A 26,093-nucleotide genomic window follows, 5' to 3' on the forward strand; every position below is an offset into this window, starting at 1 on the left:
GGGAAACGTCAGAAACATGAGTTTGCATTAAAACAAAAAATTGCATGAGACACGTAAAATTGTATGAGAAACGTAAAATTGCATGAAAAACGTAAATAAGCACGAGAAACGTAAATGGCATGAGAAACGTAAATAAGCACGAGAAACGTAAATGGCATGAGAAACGTAAATGGCATGAGAAACGTAAATGGCATGAGAAACGTAAATGGCATGAGAAACGTTCTAGAACCATGCAGCCCCAAAGGATCCCCAAACAACATAATGAGATGACAGGCGATGAGCAAGTGTCATGTCATCTCCACAGCCTGTACTAACCCCTGAAAACCCATACTTATCGTGCATGCGTAGCACATGGTGACAGGGCACTAGCAGCGTGGCCCCATGCAGGTGAAATGGCAGCATACCGCAGGCAGCCCTGCCTGCTAAATATACTACCACAGACACCCACATCCACAGCCTTTACAGCATGAGGGGGAGCGATTGGGCAGTGTGATGGATGCAGTGTACTGCGAGATAAGTCGGCTGATGACTTTGTGATGGAATGAGATAAGTAAATACCTACTGCATATAGCAGCGTTACTATGCTGCAAAGATTTAAAAATTGGATGAAGGGTTGTTGGAGGAAATGGGGAGTCCCTAGAGTAAGAGGCCTCCTTGATTTATAGTGTATAGTTTTCCTTTTTTGGGATGCTGTTAGTGGGGAATTACACAAGCCTTTCCTCTCCCTCCCTCTTGCACAGAATCTTTTTGAACAATCTCCTGAAGTCATGGTTAAAGATGGTGTAGATAACCAGGTTTAGGGAGCTGTTACAATAGCCTGAAAATAACCCCCAGGACGCCCCCCCCCCCCCCGAGCTGCCCTGCCCCCCGCGAACAGGCTGAGCCCCCCCCCCCGGGCCAGCACCTGAGCGCGACCGGGTGGCATCCGATGCGGGTCCTCCGTGGATGCCACCCTCCCACACCTACCAGTTCCGCGACAATTGGGAGAGAGAACAGCGAGATCCTACAGCCAACCGCGCTGGTGCTCTGTTGCCGAAAACCGGAAGTGACGATAAAAGACTGCTGCAGAATAGGGCAGCAGTCAGCAGCAGTGCACCACAACCCTATATACTCCTGGGACACATTGCAGGTCCCAGAAGATTGACTGGCCACTGAGAGCACAGCGTGACTTGTACATGCGCAGTGCGTGCCCAGCAGTGATGCCACAAGCTGTCAAAGCCGGGCGAAAACACTTACAATGCCGGCACAGCGGAGAGGCGGGGAAGAGGAACGAGGCATCAGGTGGCTGCATTACTGGACCGTGGAACAGGAGTGTGTTTATTAAAATTTTATTTTAATAAACCTAACCAGTGGAACTCCAATTTAAGAATGGAAAGTGCTAATTATCTACACTGTAAACTGCACAATTTTTCTATTTTCTCTGGAACATGAGGAACAGAATTATTTTAAAGCAGTAGTAAAATCTGCTTTGCATTTTTACCTACAGGTAAGCCTATAATAAGGCTTATCTGTAGGTAAAATGAATATCACCTAAATGTGCACCGTTTAGAGATATTAACCCTGGATGCAGCAGGTGACACCACCTGCATGTGCTCTGAAGGTCCACCATACCGTGCCTGAGCCAAGGGCTCCCGCGCTCATCTGTGGGAGTGACATCATCGCGGCTCCGGCACACTCATACAGACTGGGAAAAGATGGACATGCATTTCACAAAGTGATCCTTACATTTCTTCAACAAGGTACAATTATACTGACCTGCTGTTTAGCACTCCATTAACTTGAGTTATTACAGTAGACAGCTGACCAAGGCCCAGCATAGATTTCACCACTCCATTATAGTGCACAATCTATAAAAAGAGAAGATAACAAAAAGATTCACATGGTACAGTCCTAATCTAAGGAAACCTGACAGTGAACAAGTACAGAAGCTACCACAGCTAACATCTGAAAATGTCATGCTGTTCCAAAGGTCTCAACATTTTGAGTCACTGATCTTGAAGAGATCTGCAGGCTTTCTAGCATCACTGACTTTCTTATCTGAAAGTTTGTTTTAGGTCAATGACTTTATTAAAGCCAACATAAAAGTGATTGTAAGTTTTTTTTTTGTTTTTTTTAACAAGCATTTCCTACTTACCTGTTCTGTACAATGGTTTTGCGCAGAGTAGCCCGATCTTCGTCTTCTGAGTCTACCGCAGGTGCTCTGGGCTCCTCTTCTCTGTGTGCCTCCATAGGAAGCCGCTTCCTATGGTGGTACATGTGCGGGCTCGATTCCGACCTCACTCTATGCATCCATTGACACACACACACACACACACACACACAGGGTCACTTGGCCTTGCCCCCAGCTCCAGCACTGGACTTGATTAACAGTAGCAGGAGCCAATATCTCCTGCTGCTCTCATTAAGTCCAGTCAGGAGGAAGAGAGTAAGTAGCACCGCTGCTCTCAAGTACAGTACTGGATTGAGATCAGGCTCAGGTAAGTATTTGGGGGTGCTTGGCTGAAAATAGAAGGCTTTTTACCCTTAATGCAAAGGTGCATTAAGGTAAAACAAAAAAACACACCATCACCTTTTACAACCACTACAGGCTGGCCATACACTGATCAAAATTCAGCTGGCTCAGCAGGGGCTGGACAAATTCCACACAGTGTGTGGCCATCCCTGCTTGACAGAAGTCGATCGTTTGATTGACTTATGTCAAAGAAACCTACTTGGAGAGCATTTCCTGATCAGCAGATACAGCCGCTGATCAGTGTATTCTGACAGCAGCGGGTCCCACTGTCAGAATACAATATCCCCTCCATCCACCTCTCTTCTGCCACTGAAGGAATATGTCAAAGTGGTAGTAAGGGCCTTGTGTTGATTTATACCTAGAGGTAAGCCTTTAATAAGGCTTAACTGTAAGTTAGAATACATGCCGTCCATTCAGAGAACTGTTTCACAGCCGTGACTCCCACGCGCATATGCGAAATGAAATCATCGCAGTTCGGCAAATTCAAATGATCGCAGTCTGCAAACCCAGAAGGGTGAAGATGGAAGCCCTGTCAGCGGTGACAGTACCGCTGGAGGGCTTCGTATCCAGGTCCATAATGCGATACATACTAGCACATTATGCTCTTAAAGGGGTGTTCCAGCGGGGATTTTTTATTTTTTTTAAAAGCCAGCAGCTAAAAAAAAATAAAAAGTAGCTGCTGACTTTTAATAAGGACACTTACCTTTCCAGGGCGGCCCCCCAAGGCCGACCCGTCCCTCGGCTCCCGGTGCCACCATCCTCACTGCCCGTTTCCTACTGCGCATGCTTGCGGCGCTTTGTGAATGGGACGCGCTGTGTTAGGAAACACACAGTTCCCATAACACAGAGTGCCCCATTACCCAGAAGACAATGCAAGGAGGAAAGAAGACCGAAGATCACCACGGAGTAGGAAGAGGCACATTAGGAAGACTGCCTAGCAACAGGGGTTTCCAGTAACGTAAAAAAAAACATTTTTTTCAAACTTTTTTTTTTTACGATTATTAATGCTGTTTTTTTTTAGGGTGGCCCCCCACTTTAACTTGCAAGGAGAAGATTTTTTGTATTTTTTGCGGTTTACTATCCCTAAGCTGAAAGAAAAAACTGTCTATGGCCAACTTTAGGAGGTCAGATATATGCACTTCTCATCTTCCTGTTGGTGAACAAAGCTTTGTAATTACCTTATGTTGACAGGGAATCTACAAGTGATCTGGCAGATCTGCATTTATTCCCAGGACAATAAACCTCTAAGGACACCTAAATAAGAGAATGTATTGGACCTAATCTAGCGCAGATGTGAAGGTTTTTTTCAGGTTATAATGTGAAGATTTTACTCTACTATAGGCTGTGCGCACAGGGCATCAAATGACACCGTGATACTCAGGGGCGGGCTGGGCCGGGGGGCAGGGTGGCAATTTCCCCCTAGGCTGCCCTAACAATATACACATAATGGCCGGTGGCCATTGCTCACGTTTTTTTTTTTTTTTTTTTTTTTTTGGGTCAGGGCAGGGGCTGCCAGCTGAGGCAGAGGGACGGGCGCGGAAACTCAAGAGACACTCACACTCACTTATGTAGTGGAGGCCGCTCTGTTCCTGCACCTCCCATCGGTCGCACTCGCACTAATCCACTGACAGTGGAGTGAGAGCCAACCTGACCTGTCAGTTCGTGTGGGGGATTCCCCCTCCTCTCCTCTCCTCCTCCGAAGACTGCAACCTGTGTGAGCGTCCGCCCACTCTGTTCCCTCCCCTGCTTCCTCATTGGTAGAGGGAGGGAGCCCATCAGAGCCTCCAGCAGCTGCAAAGCATCATGGGACATGTAGTCCTAGTGGCCTAATAGCAATTCCTGGGCGCAAAAAATTCCCTAGCCTGACCACAGGAAGAGAACAAACGAGAGGCTGTGGGGGAGCAGACTGTCACCCCATGAGGCTGATCCTAAAGACAGAGCACAGATAATGTAAGTTTTTTGGTAAATGTGTTTTTTTTATTTTTTATTAAAAAGAAAAGTCTTACACTATGAAGATTTATCACTTCTTTCCCATTGTTTCAAGCTGGGAGCTGATATTATTAACCCCTTCATGCCTAAACCTTTTTTGACACTTCTTTACAAGTAACAAATCTTTTTTTAGAAAATTACTTAGAACCCCCAAGCATTATATATATATTTATAATATAATTAATTTTTTTTTTTTTTTTTTTTAGCAGAGACCCTAGAGAATAAAATGGCAATTGTTGCAATATTTTATGTCGCACGGTATTTATGTAGCTGTTTTTCAAATACAATTTTTTTTGGAAGAAATACACTTTCATTAATTTACCACTTCAATACCGGGCATTTTCATCCCTTCCTGCCCAGGTCAGTTTTCATTGTGCGGTCATGCAACATTGTACCCAAATTAATTTTTTCCCACAAATAGAGCTTTCTTTTGGTGGTATTTGATCACCTCTGCGGTTTTTATTATTTGCACTTTAAACAAAAAAAGAGTGCCAACTTTAACCACTTCAGCCCCGGACCATTTTACTGGCCAAAGACCAGACCACTTTTTTGCGATTCGGGCACTGCGTCGCTTTAAAGCGGAGGTCCACCCTAAAGTGGACCTTCCGCTCATTGGAATTCTCCCCCCCTCCGGCGCCACAATTGGCACCTTTCAGGGGGGAGGGGGTGCAGGTACCTGTACAGTACAGGTATCTGCACCCACTTCCGTGATAGCTCTCTGCGGAAAGGGGCGTAGATTACGCCCCTTTCCGAAAGTCCCCCGCTGCCTGCTGGGAAACACACAGATCCCAGAGGCAGCAGGTCCATCCTTATTGCGCAGCGCGACTCGCACATGCGCAGTAGGGAACCGGGAAATGAAGCCGAAAGGCTCCACTTCCTGATTCCCATACCCAAGATGGCGGCGGCAGCACCCGAGAGACTATCGCGAGATCGGCTTCGGGTGCCGACATCGCGGGCGCGCTGGGCAGGTAAGTGTCACTATTTTAAAAGTCAGCAGCTGCAGTATTTGTAGCTGATGGCTTTAAAAAGAAAAAAAAAACGTGGACTCCCGGCGAACTCCCTTTTTAACTGACAATTGCGCGGTCGTGCGACGTGGCTCCCAAACAAAATTGACGTCCTTTTTTTCCTACAAATAGAGCTTTCTTTTGGTGGTATTTGATCACCTCTGCGGTTTTTATTTTTTGCGCTATAAACAAAAATAGAGCGACAATTTTGAAAAAAACGCATTATTTTTTACTTTTTGTTATAATAAATATCCCCCAAAAATATATAAAAAAAATTATTTTTCCCTCAGTTTAGGCCGATACGTAGTCTTCTACATATTTTTGGTAAAAAAAAAAAATCGCAATAAGCGATTATTGATTTGTTTGCGCAAAAGTTATAGCGTTTACAAAATAGGGGATAGTTTTATGGCATTTTTAGTAATAATTTTTTTTTACTAGTAATGGCGGCGATCAGTGATTTTTATTGTGACTGCGACATTACGGCGGACACATCGGACATTTTTGGGACCATTGTCATTTATACAGTAATCACTGCTATACAAATGCAGTGATTCCTGTGTAAATGACACTGGCAGTGAAGGGGTTAACCAGGGGGTGGCAGTGTAGGGGTTAAGTGTTCCTAGGGGTGTGTTACTAACTGGGAGGGGGGGTCACTGATCTCTGCTCCAATCACATGGAGCAGAGATCAGCGTCATTTGTTGCTAGGCAGAACGGGGAGATGCTGTTTACAACAGCATCTCTCCGTTCAGCCGCCCCGTGAGATGATCGCGGGTATGCCCGTGGCGATCGAGTCCGCGGGACCCGCAACCGGACTCACAGGGGTCCCGACCAGATTGGACGTACCTGTACGCCAATATGCCTGCCTGTGCCATTGTGCCGACGTACATCGGCGTGCGCTGGTCGGGAACTGGTTAAAAAAAACACAATATTTTTTACTTTTTGCTATAATATGCCAACTTAAGCCTTAACAGTTTAGGCTGATGTGTAATTTTCTACATATTTTTGGTAAAAAAAATTGCGATAAGCAGTAATAAGTTATAGCGTCTACAAAATAGGTTATTGATTTATGGAATTTTTATTATTTTTTTCTTTTTACTAGTAATGCTGCAATTTTTATTGTGACTGTGACATTGTGGTGGACAGATCGGACACTTTTGACCCTATTTTGGGATCAGTGACTTTTATACAGCGATCAGTGCTATAAAAATGCACTGATTACTGTATAAATATCACTGGCAGGGAAGGGATTAACACTAGGGGGCAATCAAGGGGTTAAATGTGTTACCTAGGGAGTGATTCTAACTGTGGGGGAGATGGGACTGACTAGGGAGGAGACCAATCCTATATACTAGGAACATACGATCTGTCTCCTCTCCCCTGACAGGACGTGGATCTGTGTATTTACACACACAGATCCACATTCCTGCTCTGTCATGAGCGATTGCGGGTGCCCGGCAGATATCACAGCAACCAGGTACGTGCATCGGCTCCTCTGTGACGTGTACCTCAGTGTACTGCCAGGAAGCCAAGGATGTCCTATGATAAAGAGCACACTGGTGACATCTATCATAGAACCTGGTCCAGGAGGCACGACTTCGTATGACAGAAGCCGCACTGGGTAAGTGGGAGATCTCCGCTCTGTGTTATCCAGCAGCTTTTCTCTCTCTAATCTCCATGCACTGAACAGACTGCATTGATGGGCTATGGTGAGGCTGCATTGATGGGCACTGACAAGGCTGAGCTGATGGGCACTGGTGAGGCTGCATTGATGGGCACTGATGAGGCTGCATTGATAGGCATTGGTGAGGCTGCATTGATAGGCATTGGTGAGGCTGCATTGATGGGCACTGTTGATGGTGAGCTGATTCGTGGATTAATGGGCCACTTGACTAGACTTGCCCCCCAGGCCTAAGGCTGCCAGCCCTCCCCTGGTGATACTGCATGATCATTGGACATCTTATGCAGGTGAAACTCAAGAGGGAGGAATGTTTACAATGATTTTTAAATGACTCAAGGCTAAAAGCAGCACTGGTAAATAGCAACAGACTGATCCTCTAGTTTTACAGTGGTGTTCACTGTATTAATAAGTAGTGAAATGGTCTCCTTTATTTGAAAATATTAGCAGTAGACTCCAAATTCTCAGAGACAAGTTCGTCAAGGACTGCAAGTCACTCAAAACCAGAGTAAGTCTCTGCAACTAAGCCATTAGGGCAGCAAACAGATTTGGATAACATTCTGCAGGAGAAGGTGTTTGTGGTCTCTGCAGTCAGTCAGCAAATAACTGAAAGCTGAAAAAATAGGATTTTTAAAACAGCTTACCTGTAAAATCCTTTTCTTTGATGTACATCAGGGTACACAGCGCCATAGTAATAACTATGTGGGTTATATCGGCATATCAGGTGCTGGACAATGGCACGCCCCTTAAGGCGTGAACTTCCCCCATATAACCCCTCCCATTACTGGGAGTCCTCAGTTTTGTAGCCAAGCAATCAAAGTGTATAAGGAGGGACCTCTGTGTCCCCTGATGTACAAGAAAAGGATTTTACAGGTAAGCTGTTTTAAAAATCCCATTTTCTTTTCTTACATCAGGGGACACAGAGACATAGTAATAACTATGTGGGATGTCCCATAGCAATCGCAACGGAAGGGGGGGGGGGGGGTGGACAGAATCAAGGAAACGGGAGGCCAGAGGACTCATACTGCAGCGTATGCTGTGCCCAAAGGCAATCTCCTCATGACCTTTAATATCGATTTGAAAAAAATCGGATAAAAGTCTGAACCAAAGACCAATGTTGCGGTCTTACAGATCTGAGCCATAGAGGCCTGATGATGCACCACCCAAGAGGCACTAATCGCCCTGGATGAATGTGCTCTTAATAAGAGAAGGAAGAATTTCCTTCTTTATGCTGAAGCTTGGTCAATCACTTGACAAATCCATTTGGAAAATAGTGGATCTTGACACTGCCTGTCCATATCTTGGACCCTCTGGCGGCAAGAACAAAACCTGTGTTTTGCGAACCAGAGCGGTCGCCCTTCAATAGATTCTGATCGCTCTTACGACATCAAGAGACTGTAGTGCTTTCTCTTCCCCAGATGAAGGCTTCTGGGGAGAAAGAAGGAAGAATAATATCTTGGTTTAAATAAAAACCTGTTACCACCATTGGTAAGAATTCAGGATGAGGACATCAAACCACCTTGTCCTTATGCATGATGAAATATGGCTCTTGCAAGACAGAGCCATTAGTTCCAATACTCTTCTAGCAGAAAAAATGGCAAGCAAAAACGATGATCTTTCTTGTCAAAGAACCAAGAGAATTTCTCATAAGGTTCAAACGGCTGATTTAACAAAGCCAACAAGACCAATTTTAAATCCTAAGGATTTAGAGGTGCCTTGATAGGGGGAATAAACCGTGTTACCCCCTGAATAAGCTACGCACCAAGAGTGGGAAGCAAGAGACCGTAGGAAAAGACATTGATGCGGCCTGGATCTGGCTCTTGATAAAAGTCAAGGGCAGCTTCATTTCAGATCCCATATGCAGGAATCCTGCCTATTGACATACTTCCTGGGGTGCCAACCCATGGATCCATACCAAGAAACCTATGCCTTCTAGATTCTATAGTAAGTGATTCTGGAAGCTGGCTTCCTGGCATTAGTGAAAGTAGACACTACTGAAGGAGATCACCCACGATCTTTTATAGAGTGGGATTCAACAGTCAAACTTGTTAAACTCCTTGTCCGTAAAGTAGTCCAAAGGACATCAACTGCCCTCTTTATGATCTCGATAAATTAAGATCTTCTGGGACCCGCTGGGGCCACCAGAGTCACCTCCTTCTGTTCCTGCTTAATCCTGTGGAGAAGGCACGGAAGTAGTAGAGCTGGAGGAACTGCATAGATCAGTGAGAACTGATCCCCTGGGAAGACTAATCCACCTGTTCCGTCTGCTAGTGGGCCCCTTGTTTCACATAAAGTTGTCGACCTTATTAATGAATCTGGACGTGAATAGGTCCATGTCCGGAGTACCCCATCTGACATATTGCTAGGAAGATGTCAGGGTTAAGAGATCCTTCTCCCGGAAATAATTGTTGGTGTCTCAAGTAGTACGTCTGAAATATTAAAATTGCCGATAGGCAAGGAGTGTTGTGTTCTGCCAAAGCTAGAACATTATTCACCTCTTTTTTGGGCTGCATGACTTCTCGTGCCTCCCCTGGTGATCAATGTAAGCCACCGTCGTGGCTCTGTCAGACTGAATCCTGTCAGGACAGTCCCGTAACCTGACCACCAAGATTCTAAGGCCAGATGTACTGCCTGAAACTTCCAACAAATTTCATAGGCAAGGTCCTCTAAGCTGGACAATCTCCCCTGGACAGAATCTTCTTCCAGGGCTGCTCCACAGCCTAGAAGGCTGGCATCTGTTAACACCTTGCAGGATAAAGATTTTCCCTCCTGCTGGATAACAACCACCAATTTAGTCTCTGACCTAAGTCGGGAGCCAAGCGTATTGGAACCTAACAAGGCCTGAATCCTGAATTTTCCTTTCCTGATAAATTGAATTAATCCTACAATGGAACTGATTCACGCCTGGGGTAAGAATATCTTCTTCTGTATGGTATCTATAACCAGCCCCCAAGTAACCTCCTTGATGGTTTTAAGGAGAATCTTCCTAGGCTGAGAATCCAACCTAGAGATTTCAGCTATCTACAGCTGAGATCAGACTCTGGTTTTAGACCTGAGACTGAATGATCTATTCAAAGTAGATCTTCTAATAGGCTAGGACCGCTATGCCTTGAGCCTTTAACATGGCTAAAGGAGGTGCCAGAATATTTCAACACTCGTAGTGCTGTGGCTAAGCTGAATGGCAGTGCCACGATTGATAAAAAAATAATTTTATATTTCAAACCGCAGAGATTTCTGGTAAGAGGGAAACTTTGGCACATGGAGATATGCAATTCCCCTCCTTGCAGGATGGACACAGCCAATCGAATTATGAACAGATCGTATGTTTACATGCCAATTCAGATCTCCGAGCTCTTGAGTGGATCTTACCTCTCCACTTGGCTCTGGGACCTTAAAAGGTTTGAGCCAAAAAACCCTGTTCCACTAAGGGAATCTTTGATATCACCGACTGGGATAACAGCTTATCCAGAGACCAGAAAGAGACACTTCTTTCTTTCTCTTCTTTTTTTTTTTTCTGGAACCTTAGGAGCATTCTTTGAGGAGACGGACACTCTTGCATAAAGACTGCCGCATCAGCAGCCCCAAGAACCCCACAGGCAGCACCCAAACAGGACCCGAACCCTCAAATCGAAAGCCGACTGGGCCACCCAGGCTCTTGAAACTCTAGCTGTAACCTAGAGAAAAATAAAAAATAAAAATCGCAGAAATCACTCTGCTCTTAACATTGTTCCTGCCAGACTGAGAATCGCAGGACCTTTCCCCTCACTCAAACAAGTGGGGGTGTTCCTTCATGAGAAGGCCTTAGCATTCTGCTTCATGGGCTTTCTGCCCCAAGATCCTGGTGCTGCCCCTGTCGAGACCGCCTAAAGGCAGATACCCCAGGCACTAGGAGAGGCTGCATGATTAAAGGAGAACAGTTTGAACCTCCTTTATTGGTAAAGAGAGCCCCTTTTTGATGTACTTATCCACTCTAAATAGTCCACTCCACTCCACTTATCCACTCTGAATAGTCATACCCCAGGAAGGGACACAGAATGGCGAAGGGTTTTCACCTGGTGCTTCGGCTGATCAATATCTCAGCCATGGACCTCTGCAAAAATGCACTAGTCCAAGTATAAGCCATAGGGCTTAACAATCAAGTCCTTCATAGCATCTGTGAGACACAGTGCGTCAAATACACCAGCCCCATGCCGAGCCTGCTGATCAGGCAGAACTTTCAGGTATCTCACACCTGTTCCTTAATCCCTTGGAGTCCACATTCCAATGCATTGGCGTGACTCAAAATGTGTTCCACCACAATAGTGGAGCAGACGTTAAAGGGTTAATTGACTGAGCTACTGCAATTCCACTGGACATGTGAGACTCTGCTCACTGAGGTGACTGCAGCATTAATAGCTGGAACCCCCCATTTCTTTCATAGAAATGTTCCCATTCAGAATACATAAGCTATGCATGAATAGGCAAAAACATCCCCAGGTGGGGGAGGTTCAAATTATTAGAGGTAGATACCTCAAGAGCCCGTGGCGGGCAACAAAAGGGTTAAGGGAGTAAACACCTGACTTGTGCGGCTACTCTCGGGGAGGAAGACATTCTTTTGGAAGGGTTTTTAGTTTGTTGTATACCATTAACCCCTTAGAACTCTTAGAGGGGTTCCTGGTCCCTTTGTCACTCATAGCTTACAGTACACAAAGCAGAGGCAGTACCAGCCAAAGAATGTTTCACTTGCTAGGCTATAGTACAGTACAATAACTGCTATTAATCCTAGCTAAACAGTACAATGTTGCCAAAAGGAAAATGCCTGCGTCACCAAACCTGACCAGCAACCACTCTGCTCTGTCCCTCCACCGCCAGGCAGCAGCTTCTCTTGCAGAGCTCTAACTACTTCCTACACATGTGGCCGGCGTCTGATGCTGTTTAGCCATGCCCCCTTCCTATTTCAAACAGGGAAGCGAATCTCCCGTGTGAGCACTGGCATCATGGCGGGCGGCGGCGGGTTGGGGGTACATCCTCCGCTCGGCGAGGGGCCGCGACTTGCCCAAAAAAAAATGTTTTCCTTTTTTTTAAAGAAAAAGAGGCAGCTGGCTGGCATTCAAATAGATCAAAATCGCCAATCTGGGGGCCCAGAAAGTGATCAGACCCCCCTTCATACCTGAGGGTCTGAGCTGGCTTGAACGGAGAAGAGAATGGAGCTTCTGCTGTTTCCAGCGTCAGAATAGTGAGTGCTCGATACAGCCTCCAGTGGTGACACATAGACATGACAACACAATACATGGAAGGAGAGATTATCTCCCCTACCTTTTCTTGCAGCAGGGTTTGTCAGAGATGAAAAAAAAAAAAAAAAAAAAAAAAAAACAATCTTCACCCTTCACGGTAGGCTCCGAGACGTTGAAAGGAAACTTTCAGGAACAGGGGTACACTCAAGTAATCCCGCAATCCTGGACCTGCGAGAAGACCCTGCCAGTAAACTTTTATTGGCCTTACTACCAAAAAAAAGTACTGGATCCCAGGGCCCAGCTTTAAAAGCATTCGCAAGCAAAACCTTGTGTCTTCGGATGACGAGGTCCGGGTACCGTTCATTTAGTCCATTACAGAGATATCAGAATGGATCCGGTCATGATGGCTGGTTTTCAAAGGATTACTCCCCGTGGAGCCCAGTACACACATCCTTACACGTGCCCAACACCTTAGACACTGGCGAAAAAAGTGAGGACTCCCAGTAATGGGAGGGGTTATATGGGGGAAGTTCACGCCTTAAGGGGCGTGCCACTGTCCAGCACCTGATATGCCAATATAACCCACATAGTTATTACTATGGCTCTGTGTCCCCTGATGTAAGAAAAGAAAACCTTGTATAACCCCGGTAAAACCTCAGCCAAGGAAGGAGAGGGTGCAACCACACCCGATGGAACCAAAGAAGATCCCCAGTACAGTATATACTCAAAGATCCAAGGATAACATGATCCCAGGCTGCAGACGTAAGCATCATCAAAAGGGAAACTGCAAGCATCCCTGAAGCCATTAGTATAAAGTGATCTGGGATCACCCAGTACAGCGGGCCTTTTTCGCCTCATGTCTAGAATTAGATATGTGGTGACGGAATAGAGGCAAAGCAATAAAACGGGTCAGGTACTCTCAAAACCCAGGCTTGGTTGGTCAATGGTGACCAAAGTCCCTGTACACGGGCGACAGGAATGGATACAAGAACAAAGTTCCATGTGGCATTGCAGTAGTTTACAGCAGGGAGGGGAGTCCTTAATGTATGTCAGGAGCGAGAGTGCATGTGAAATTCCATCCATAGTATGGTGTCTATACCACAGAGTTAACCCCTTCTGTAGAAAAAACAGCAGTAAAAAAAAAACATTAGGTAGCTCCTGGTGCTCAGCTGGCCTATTCACTAAGATTCCTCAGAAATAGAACAAGTACTGAGGTAATGCCCGCGGTTCTGCAGCTAACTTTTACCAAAAGGTATTCTAGAAACTCAGACCCAAATGCCTAAAGGGTACTTGTGGGCTATTGGACTGGACATGCGTGTCAAAACACGGTATTCCAAAAGCCTCGCTGAGGACCACTGTGACAGACAGCTGCTATTGACGAGATAGATTCAGCAGTAATGCAGAGAAAATACTTGATTAAAAAAAAGAAAAAAACGAAGAAGCAGAAAAATAAGTTGGTCTCAACACAACAGTAAAGTGAAAAAAAAAAAAACGAGAGTGAAGTCCATTCATTTTGACAATAGCAAATAAAAGGCATGCTGAGAGTGGGAGCATTTATCTTGGACTGGCATACAGCTTTTGTGTTTGCCAATCCTCCTGTAGATGACAGAAATACTCAAGTTAGACTTCCTGTGTCTCTCAATGGATGAGAAAGAAAACATTTAATGCAGCCGAGTTACACTAGTTATTAAAGTGTGGGAAACATTGCTCTGTTTTACAAGTGGAATGGAATTACCTCTTCTGGTTTCAGTTGGATCGCTCGGTCATAGCAGGCTGTGGCATCTCTCAGCAAACCAATACTTTCATGCTCCAATATCTGTTCTTTCAGAGTTGCTGCTCTCTTACGAATGGCACTGACCCCAGCCACACCATCAGGTTCATGCATAGCAGCATACAGTTTCTTATGAGGGGGGAAAAAAAAATATGCCACAGATATGCAGTGCATTACTAGCTTGTAAAAAAAATAAAATAAAAAAACATTTCATAAAGCCTTGATGTTCAGTTTAGATTACTGTAAATATTTACAGATTTTAGGTTTGCTATTTTAGAGCCACTGACGCAGACTCCACCTTGTGACAAACAATGCTATTGTATGACACTATGACAAAATGCATTACTAGATACCGTATTTTCAAATATGTCAATTTACAAAATAAAAAAAAGTAGCAGATCAGCCTAAAATAACTCTGACAAGCACCGTTTCTAATCCTGTAAAGCAAAAATCACGAATATATATATATATATATATATATATATATATATATAATATATATATATATATATACACATACATATATACACACACACACACTACAAAGACATGCTGGTAGGTTAATTGGATCCTGTCTAAATTGTCCCTAGTATGTATGAATGCGATTTAGGGACCTTAGATTGTAAACTCCTTGAGGGTAGGGACTGATGTGAATGTACAATGTATATGTAAAGCGCTGCGTAAATTGATGGTGCTATATAAGTAACTGAAATAAATAAAAATAAATAATAAACATACAGATATATATATATACACACACACACACACACACACAGTGAGGGAAAAGGTATTTGATCCCCTGCTGATCTTGTATTTTTGCCCACTGACAAAGAAATGATCAGTCTATAATTTAATTTAATTTATAATTTAAATCGATTTTAACAGTGAGAGACCGAACAACAAAAATATCCAGAAAAATGCATTTCAAAAAAGTTATAAATTGATTTGCATTTTGATGAGTGAAATAAGTATTTGATCTCCCCTCAGCAAGATTTCTGGCTCCCAGGTGTCTTTTTTTTTACAGGTAACGAGCTGAGATTAGGAGCACTCCCTTAAAGGGAGTGTTCCTAATCTCAATTTGTTACCCGTGTAAAAGACACCTGTCCACAGAAGCTTATTCACAAATGGAAGGAACACAAAATAACTGTCAATCTCCCTCGGTCTGGGGCTCCATGCAAGATCTCGTCTCGTAGAGTTTCAGCGATCATGAGAAACGTGAGGAATCGGTCCAGAACTACACGGGACATTATTGTTAATGACCTCAAGGCAGCTGGGACCATAGGCACCAAGAAAACAATTGGTAACACACTATGCCATGAAGGACTGCACCCACAAGGTCCTCCTGCTCTAGAAAGCACATTTACAGGCCCGTCTAAAGTTTGCTAATGAACATCTGAATGATTCAGAGGAGATCTGGGTGAAAGAGTTGTGGTCAGATGAAACAAAAATCAAGCTCTTTGGCGTCAACTCAACGACCCGTGTTTGGAGGAGGAGGAATGCTGCCTATGACCCCAAGAACACCATCCTCACCGTCAAATATGAAGGTGGAAACATTATGCTTTGGGCGTGTTTTTCTGCTAAGGGGACAACTTCACCGCATAAAAAGGGAAAATGGACGGGGCCATGTACCATCAAATCTTGGGTGAGAACCTGGTTGAATGTTGAGCTACTGAATAGCACTGGAACATTCGTTTGAATCTCTGCATTTCTTTATGGACTTTTTTATTATTTTTATTACTTTAGTTATTTCTTTTTTGGATTTTTTGTGATTTAGTCACATAGTGTTTTGCGATATTTGCACATTCTACGCCATTTGTATGTATCACGCTAGATATAGGGGTTTTTGCACTTTCTTACACACAATTGTGTTGTGCATGTATATGAAAGCACAGTGTTTTGCTATATTTGCACAGTAATATATGTATTGATTATAGTTAGTTTATTTATTTACACTTGATAGGTGTTCTATTTATTTAAAAAGGGGGTAGCGCTACATATATTTTTTTATATATGGGTGAGAACCTTCTCCTCTCAGCAAGGGCATTAAAAATGTGTCGTGGATGGGTATTCCAGCATGACAATGACCCAAAGCACAGTCATAGCAGCAAAGTAGTGGCTCACAAAGAATCACATTAAGTTCCTGGAGTGACCTAGCCAGTCTCCAGACCTTAATTTCATAGAAAATATGGAAAGGAGCTGAGGTTCGAGTTGCCAAACATCAGCCTCGAAACCTTAATGACTTGGAGAGGATCTGCAAAGATGAGTAGGACAAAATCCCTCTTGAGATGTGTGCAAACGTGGTAGGCAACTACAAGAAACATCTGACCTCTGCCACTAAGGGGGTTTTGCCACCAACGACCAAGTCATGTTTTGCAAAGGGGTCAAATACTTCACTTATTAAAATGCAAATCAATTTCTAACTTTTTTTTAAATGCGTTTGAATATATTTTTTGTTATTCTGTCTCTCACTGGTAAAATAAACGTAGCATTAAAATTATAGAGTGATCATTTCTTTGTCAGTGGGTAATTGTACAAAATCAGTAGGATCAAATACTTTTTTCCCTCACTGTATATATACACACACGCACACACACACACAGAAGTCGCTGCTGACATTTCAGCGTGGGACCGGACCAGAACAGCTGCAGTATAGCACTTTTTGCTTCACAGGGTTAGCTAGATTAGTCCTGTACATACTAGTAGTTTTTTTTTTCTTTTATTCAATCCAGCAGGGCTGAAAAAATAAAAATAAATGACAGCTCAGGAGGAGCCTTCGTTCTAACTATCTGAAATTAGTACAGCGATCTCCCCTACTGTCCTATTGTGTTCTACTTGTACATGATTGGATGACGGAATTCAGCAGAGCTACCCCTCATTTCCTAATCTCTGGAGGAAATTCCCTTGCTGAGTGCAACTGCAAATGGACCATTTGCCTTGCAAATCAACCCCACTCTGTCACCATGGAAATCACTGATATCTACGGTTTTGTAAGGGTGTCAGGCCTGGTGCAAGATGGATGCAATCAAATTGGAGCTTGCAGTGCCCTCAATTCAGAAGAGGGGTAAACCATATGATACCTGCATTCCTTAGTAACCTCTATGTTGTCATATAAGCAATAAGGAGAAGTAATGCAATGAGTGCAACTACACTAAACTTCTCATAAACCATGGGGATGCTTTACTAAAACTGAAGAGAGCGAAATATGTTGCTTCTCTGAAACCAGATTCAGCCCAGGTTCACACTGAGCTGCGGGAATGAAGCAATGCAAGTTCAGCTGAAATCACACGATTTCACTCCCGCATGTCAGTTCTGATTTCGGCGGCGATTTTACAGACATCTGTGTGGGTTTCTGCATAGATGTCAATGAAAATCGCAAAAAGTAGTACAGAAACTACTTTTAAAATCGGTGCGGCTCCACAAATGCAGTGTTGCACCGATTAGGACAGTGCAACTGACGCAGATTTGGCATGTTAAATCACATGTTAAAAACGCACCAATGTGAACCAGAACTCCAGGGGGTTTTTTTTTTTGGTCAAAGCCTAAATTGAACAACCTGAAGTTAGAAGCCGATTGGCAATCACACACAGCTGTACCAAATTGTGCACTCTCCAGTTTTAGTAAATCAAACGATATGTGCTTATGTGTGTAACCTAAAGAAGCAATATACAATAGCACAGTGAAAAACTGAACATTGCACTAGTAATACCACACAGCAAGGCAGAACCTACTGCACATGATATAGCTGGGGGAAAAAATAAAAGTGCCAAGCAGTAGGTTTTCTTAGCAGTAAACATTTTCTCACCTGTAAAAATCCAAGGTGCTCCTGGATTTCTTGTTTTTTTTCCACGATAAATGATTCGAAGTGCATAACAGCTCTGGTGTATGCTTTGGAACGGAATGAAGCCACAGCCAAAGTATCTTGTGGTATAAGCTCTAAAAATTTTGTCACATTTTGGTGCTGTACAACGTCCTCCTGAGAGACAACTAATGAAACAAAATAGAAAGAAATGTTTTGACACGCAATACAAATAAATAAAATACCCCACTATGTATCTGTCAACAGAGCTATCCAAGGAAAAAAAAAGTCTTAGGGTCCTTTCACACGGGGCGGATCAGTTCTGATCCGCCCCGTGGATATCCGTTTGCTCAGCGGGGATCACTCCGTCGATCCCCGCTGAGCAGGGAGATGACCGGTCCGTCTCTGCACACTGCGCAGGGACGGATCTGTCACAGCGCCGCTCTCCCCTATGGGAGATCGGATGACGACGGACCGCAGTGCCCGTCGTCACCCGATCCGATGACGGATGGAAAAATAGCTTTTTCCTCCGTTACACTTTTTCGGATCGGAGCGGGTCGGATGTCAGCGGACATGTCACCGCTGACATCCGACGCTCCATAGACCTCTATGGAGCACCCGTTCAGGTCCGCCTGAAAAACTGACAGGCGGGCCTGAACGGGACGTCAGTGTGAAAGAGGCCTTAGGTTCTCATATCATCTGGATTTTCCAAATTTTTCATTACCGGTGCAATGGTCTGTTCAACCTGTAATCTGGTCAGCCCTACCCCCAGCCTGAGTCTTTGCAAGTGATCAAATACGTTTGTACCAGATAACTGTCATTTCTCCCTGTACATGAGTGTACATCCAATAAAGACCCTGCTCTCCATAATGGCAACTCAAGCTACAGTAGTGGATACTAGTGTGCAATTAAAATGTATTTTCTCCATCGAAAGCCTGGTAGCTCTTATCAGATTTCACACAGGAAATAAACTATAAACTAAAGGTATCTGATTATTTCTAGGTACTGGCAGGAGCTCCCATGTCGAGTAATAACAGTAAAGATGTGCGTCATCAGTAAAAATACATTACAAAAAAATTGTTGGTAAAACTAAATTAGAGAGTATATTTTGCGGTCTCTTTTCACAACTGAGAAATAAATTAAAAATGAAGACGGTATCAATTATAGAATTAAAATGATAAAATTATAGTACTAGAGGGGCACGATTCTGCCCAAAATAAGAATCATGATTTTTTTTGCTTAGAATAAAAGATCATGATTCTCGCCGCGTAAATTCTTTCACATTATACAAAAAAAAAATTGGACTAACTTTACTGGTTAGTTTTTAATTCATTTACAAAAAAATGACAAAAAAAAACTTTTTTTCAAGATCGCAACGGGGAAAAACATTGCGATAATGATTCTTGACGATTAATCGTGCAGCTCTAGATAGAAATGCAGGGAAAATAACTGGTACTAACACTAAACACTAACCCTTAACTTCTCCGCGACCTCCCGATTTAGTACTGGTTTCAGCCTGTAGCACCTGAAATTTTTCCCTTGACCACTGAGTCAGATGATCCAGCATCGAAAACACCGTCTGGGTGCTGAGCTGACTGAGATCAGAGGCATTGTCCTGTAATCGCCGGGCCCCTGGATCTTCATGTTTCAACACTGCCATAATCTCAGCATGAATCTAAAATACATTGTACAACATATCTCAAGTAAATTAAAAAAATAATAATCACATTTTTAAATTGCAAAATGTGAATTTCACAATCACATAACTAGCAACGTAGTAATGGTCAAATAATTATTTGTCCATTCACCCAACATTTGAGAAAACTCCTGATTACAAAACACATGATTTTCCTGGACAGGTTTGTTGTCTTTCATTTATATTTTAAAGAGTTCATTTTATACCTAGAAATGGACCCAACAATTGTTTGCTCTAGTTTTGAACTTTTTAATGACATATACAGAACATTCTATAATGGTATACTGTATGCTGTGAAGATTTTAGCATTCCTGACTAAGACAAATATGGGAAGTTTAAAAGAAAATCTTAAGAGCTGAAAGTCCAACATGAGCAACCTGCCAGGGGGCTTCCTTGACATTCAGGGGATGCACACATTCCCATCTTTATTTATTGGTATTGCAGAGCAGAAAAAAAAGGGTTTTTTTTGTTCTAGCATAATATGCATGCCTCTGCTTTCTTCCACCATGTCTATCACTGTTTGAAGGAAGACAAAAAATAAAATAAAGAGTGCAGAAGCCTTTAAATGTTGATCTGCTGCTGTTGGTCCCAAATCCCTTACGGACCAATATCCTGAGGAAACTTTTTTTCTGATCCCTAAAGGAAATCAGGTAAGGCCATGCATCAACATTCTGCAATATTAGGTTTTTCAAATATTAGTTGCCAGTTATATTTGTGCACTTAGAAACAAATCTAGTCTTTCCAGTCAGCAAGAATCACTTCCTACATTTTGAAAGCTCTTAAAGCAAGATATAAACTCTTAAAATAAAAAAATTGCTAGGAAGCAGGAATCTCTAACTTTTGTGCACCTTGCATGCCACATGCACAGAGCAGTGTAGACTATCATTTCATTTCTGGCATCGGTAAGATGACAGGAATCATTCATGTGCCTGGGACAATCTAACTCCTGTTCTATGCAGAAGTTACATCATCTGTGGCTGCCCAATGATTGCGGAGGGATGACTGGAAACCTAGAGGTAGCAGCGGCAAAGATGGTGGCAGTGAGAAACAGAGCAGGGAGCAAAGCCTGCATCACACAGCCCTGAAGAAGTGTACACTTATAAGGTAAGTGTGCAATAACGTGCAAGCCAAGTATGCAGTGCAATATATCAAAAGTCCACACAACACATCCCACATTAAAGTAGAGAGAGGTCTTTCCATATCTTTTGTTGTAATCCTAAAGTGAACAACTTTTCTGTGAATTTACTAAATAGACCTATTATGTATTTTAAAAAAATGTAAAATGTGTTCATCTTAATCATCCTAATCCCTTCTGAATAGTATTTGAGTACCTATAAAAAAATAACATTCCTGAATATTAACACTTATTACCTCTTGGTGATCTTCTTTGGTACATCCCAGCAATGCATAAACCAAAATATGTGGTAAAAGATATATGGTCACTTTGAAGTCGTGTTTCATCATGATACTGCAGCAGCTGAAGACTTTCCTAGCAAGCTCATGCCTGACCTGTTGACCACAATTTTTGAAAAATAAACAAAGTTTAGCTGATGAACAAGAATAAAACAGGACATAGTGTGGCAGTGTACATCATACCAGCTTCAGGTTCATAGTAGCTTCAAACCAGCTTTGTAATACAAGCTACACAACTTAGAACGCAAGATAATACATTTAAAGATATACACAATATTCCCCTGTGCAAACTGTGCTCCAAGTTAAAACCCAATTGAATTTTTAAATAAAAGGCAGCTAGATACACTGCTGTGCAGAAATCAAAACAAACGTATTGTTACAAGAAGTTAATTTGCTTCTCATTGCATGCCTGAACTTTTCTCCCCCAGAATTTGTCTGCAGTAAGGGCAGCTGCTTCTGTCTGGGGGCAAAGACCCAAGGCTATTAACCTCAGCAGCACCAAAGTTTTGGAGCAGGAAGAGGAATGGGCATCCCTGCACAGAAGATTTCTACAGGATCCAGGTGACTACACGACATGGGACAACCTTTATTACCGTACACAAAAGTTAGCTCACCAAAAGCTAGAGAGAATGGTTTGGTTATGTCTGCACCTAAGCTTTAACTTTTAAAGCAGTCTCAAATTTAACGTATTTTGTTCTAAAAGTGTCTACTACAAAACAAAGTATTTATTACAGTAAACACATTTGCCAATAGAAGAAAAAATTGTTGGCAAATGTTAGTGAATACTTTTTCAAGTCGTGGAATGTGCCGACAAATCTAAATGTTAAAGAATATTCGTAAAATCTTTAAGGCCCCTTTTACATGGGGCAGACTTCACTAGGAGTCCACCTATTGAGCGGGGAATCTGTCCTCTGATCCCTGCTGAGCAGGCAGATGGGCAACAAATATGCCAGAGGGGAAGAGAAAAAAGGGGCTACCCAAGTGACAGAGGTGCAGGCCGCTATATACACAGGTTAAATACTACATTGTATACAAATCATTTGAAATAATAATGAGATGGCCATGGTTATAAATGGGGGGCATGCAAACATTTATTCAGCTTGTCTGTTAGAACAGGCCAAATTGTTTAACAACATGCAGGAACTATGTACAACATGTAACATATACACAGACCCAAGCAGGGATCAGTGAGCCTGGGTATATATATATATATATATATATATATATATATATATATATATATATATATATATATGGCACTGGCAATAGGATTTATGATCCAAATGGAGCAGCGCAGGCGGTGCGGAACTTCCAGGGTGTAGCAGAATGCAGTGGCTTCCAAAAGGATGTATGATGTATGGCTGCTATTCCCTCTGTGCAGGGATAGGCTGGCTTAGGCCGCGTACACACGCGGGGACTGTTCGCCCAACTTTGTCCGCTGAACAGTGTTTCGGCAAACAGTCCGCTCGTGTGTGGGCTTTCAGCGGACAGTTTCAGCGAACAGTCCGCTGAACAAGGTTTTTCGGAAATTCCGAAAAACTGTCCGCTGAAACAAAGTTTCAGCGAACAGTCCCCTCGTGTGTAGGCTTGTTCGTCAAACTAAGTTCCGCGCATGCTCAGAAAGGATTTACATGCCGAAAGTTATAATGCAGTGTATAGGACGTCGTATTTTTCGTCCCGTCGTACGTGCCGTTCACGTCATCGCGCACGGTTTCAGCAAACTGTTCGTCCGTCGTGTGTGGCCATGTCCGTCCATGCTAATTTTGGGCGGACTGTTTGCCGAAACTGTTTGACGGACAAAGTTGGGCGAACAGTCCCCGCGTGTGTACGCGGCCTTAGAGGCTTGGTTTGTGACTGATGCACTTCTACCATATGGGGAGTGACATGTCGCACTGTTAGTAAATACATTACCACTCCTGTGGGTTGGTCAGTCCGTGTCCTGTTCAGTATATCTCCTCATGCAGCAGGATGGGCTGTCTGTTTCTCCCTGTGGAGCTGGATATCAGCCAGTGGATCGCTGCTGGTGTTTCCTATATCTGCCGCTTTGCCATAGATAGGCCGCCTGTCTTTTTATACCATTGGCCATCCAATCAGATCTGCTAGACGGATGGGAAATGGATCCCTATCCGTCTGTTTTTAGTGGACAGGATCAGATGTCGGCTGGTGTCAATGGACACGTCCGTTGACACCCACTGCTTCATAGAGGGCAATGGATGGTCCGATCAGCCTGCCCACATGAAAGGTGCCTTATACATAAGCTTGTCGATAACCCCTATACTGTATACTTTTATTCACTTACCAAGTTCAATAAAACCAAGGCATACAAGACTCATAAGCACAGCCATGAAAGAAAAAGCTCTTTCGAACGAAAAATACCAACACACAGTTCAACACTAGCTTACCTTTGTTATCAAGTATCCAGCCCAGGACGCAGACCAGTCTGCAAAGTTATCACCCAGCTTGCTCAGGTAAATGGGTTTCTTTATTTTAGTCCAGTTTATTGCTTTACGGGAACGCTTGTACCTAATGGAAAAAAATAGGAATTTTGACTTGCCAGTCTGTTTCTTTGATTACAGTACGGGGCATAGGATCTTTAGTCTTTAATAAATACAGAGGGATCATCTTCAGGGGAAAAAACCTCCCCAGGCAAAGGTGAGCTTTTCATCCCCTAAGGACACTAGCTGAGGCTAGGAATGGGAGCCTTTATATATATATGGGGATAAAGAATTTAATTGTCCTCCTAGGGGGGGGGGGGGGGGGGGGCGGTTGGGACTTTAAATGAAAATGCATGGAACTATACGTCTCCATCCCTAATTCAATATGCAAAATAAACAAGTTGGGACTTTAAATGAGGCATGTACAGTATTGGCTAAGGAATGAGTCAATTGTAAAAAATGTTTGTTATCTGAGATAACATGATACAATATTTAATTATATAAATTTCTGAAAATACAAATAACGTATTTCAGCCCATGTTCACAGAGAAATATCATATCAACATAGCACATTGCATAGCGTGGCATGGGACATTGACCTCCATGTTCTATAATAACTTGGGAAACAGAGGGGTAAAACAAAATCCAAATTAATAAAATACATTAGACTGTCTATGTGGAACAAGATGCATCCAGATATGCGTTTTGTAGATTAAACCACTTCCTCATCCACATTTGCAAATTGATAAAAGTAAACCGATATGGCATAATGTATACCCATATAATGAGATAATAGGATTTTTATAACAGCTTACCTGTAAAGTCCTTTTCTTGCAGTACATCATGGGACACATAATTACTTAATGGGTTATAGCAGTGGTCATCAACCCTGTCCTCAGGGCCCACTAACAGGCCAGGTTTGCAAGATAACTGAAATACATCGCAGGTGATATAATTTGCTACTCAGTGATTGCAGTATTCTAGTTTGCATCTCCACAAGACATTACATAAAACCTGGCCTATTAGTGGGCCCTGAGGACAGGGTTAATGACCACTGGGTTATAGGACACCTTCAGGTGATGGACACTGGTATACCCAATCCAAGAAGTTCACTCCCTATATAACCCCTCCTCCTTCCAGGAGCACATCAGTTTTTGTAGCAAAGCAATATACTTAAATCCCAAAAAAGAGGGGAGGGACCCCTGTGTCCCATGATGTACTCCAAGAAAAGGATTTTTACAGGTAAGCCGTTATAAAAATCCTATTTTCTTTATCGTACATAATGGGACACAAAGCCTTCATTACTTAATGGGACGTCCCACAGCAATGCTACTTGAGGGGAGGGAGACACAACCCGGAGGGTACTCCCAGACTTGAGGACCTATACTGCTGCCTGCAGGACACTGCGCCCAAAGGCGATATCCTTATACCTCCTTACATCCAGCTGATTCAATTTGTGAATGTATGCACTGAAGACCAAGTTGCAGCCTTACAGATCTGAGCCATAGATGACTGATGAAGCACTGTCCAAGAAGCTCTAACCGCCCTGGTAGAGTGTGCCCCTTAAATCATAAGTTTAACTGATCATTTGCTGAATCCACTTAGCGACAGTGGATTTCAAGGCTGCCTGTTCTTTCTTAGGACCTTCTGGCAGAATATATAAGACATCAGTCTTACGAATCTGAGTATTTGCCTTTAAATAGATTTTCACTGCTCTCACCACATCAAGACAATGTAGTGACTTTTCTTCCCTGGAAAATGGATTTGGAAAAAACGATGGCAGGACAATATCTTGGTTCAGGTGAAAACCTGAGACCACTGTTGGTTAAAAAAAACCTGGACGAGGGCGTAACACAACTCTGTCCTCATGAAAAATCAAATATGGCTCTTTACAAGAAAGAGCAGCCAATTCCGAAACCCTCCTTGCTGAGGATATAGTAACCAAAAATACCAACTTCCTTGTCAAAAGGACTTAAGGAATATGTGGTATCGGTTCAAATAGCTGTTTTTGTAACACAGACAAAACTAAGGCCCACGGTTTCAAGGGAGGTTTGATGGGAGGATTAAGCTGTGTTACCCCTTGTATAAAACCCCGGACTAAAGAATGAATAGCAAGTGGTCTTTGAAATAAGACCCATAAAGATGAGACTTGGCCTTTAATAGTACTCAAGGCCAATTTAATTTCTACCCCTAACTGTAGAAAGGCAAGAATTCTGCCTATGATATATCTCGGAGGATGCCAACCCTTGGATTCACACCACGAAACATAAGCCCTCGAGACCCTACAATATATAGTTCTGGAAGCTGGCTTCCGTGCATTAATCAGGGTAGAAATAACTGACCTGGAAAGCCAATGGTTTCTTCAGAATGTGGGTTTCAATAGCCAAGCCGTTAAATTTAGAGACCGTAAGGAAGTATGGAATATTGGTCCCTGTGAGAGCAGATCTGGCCGTAGTGGCAGGGGCCATGGGCCCTCCACTGCCATCTTTACGATTTCTGCATATCACGACCTTCTGGGCCATGCTGGTGCCACCAGAATTGCCAGCTTTCTTTCCAGCTTGATCCTGCAAAGAAGTCGAGGCAGCAACT

General features: G+C 43.2%; 1 protein-coding gene across 3 annotated transcripts in view; it reads right to left on the reverse strand.

Moving 5' to 3' along the window:
* Positions 1-26,093, reverse strand: part of ATR (ATR checkpoint kinase) — a 182,090-nt gene that overhangs the window by 75,975 nt on the left and 80,022 nt on the right. For all 3 annotated transcript variants that reach the window (XM_077488215.1, XM_077488214.1, XM_077488216.1), the window contains 6 exons: positions 23,472-23,592; positions 21,028-21,165; positions 19,434-19,635; positions 17,967-18,148; positions 14,129-14,293; positions 1,756-1,847 (listed from right to left, as the gene is read on the reverse strand). In XM_077488215.1, coding sequence (XP_077344341.1) covers positions 1,756-1,847; positions 14,129-14,293; positions 17,967-18,148; positions 19,434-19,635; positions 21,028-21,165; positions 23,472-23,592 — 900 coding nt within the window. The remainder of the gene's footprint in view (positions 1-1,755; positions 1,848-14,128; positions 14,294-17,966; positions 18,149-19,433; positions 19,636-21,027; positions 21,166-23,471; positions 23,593-26,093) is intronic.

Source organism: Lithobates pipiens, unplaced genomic scaffold (assembly GCF_037356315.1).
Source record: "Lithobates pipiens isolate NorthernLeopardFrog02 unplaced genomic scaffold, aLitPip1_a1.2 Scaffold_18, whole genome shotgun sequence".
Taxonomy (NCBI): Eukaryota; Metazoa; Chordata; class Amphibia; order Anura; family Ranidae; genus Lithobates; species Lithobates pipiens.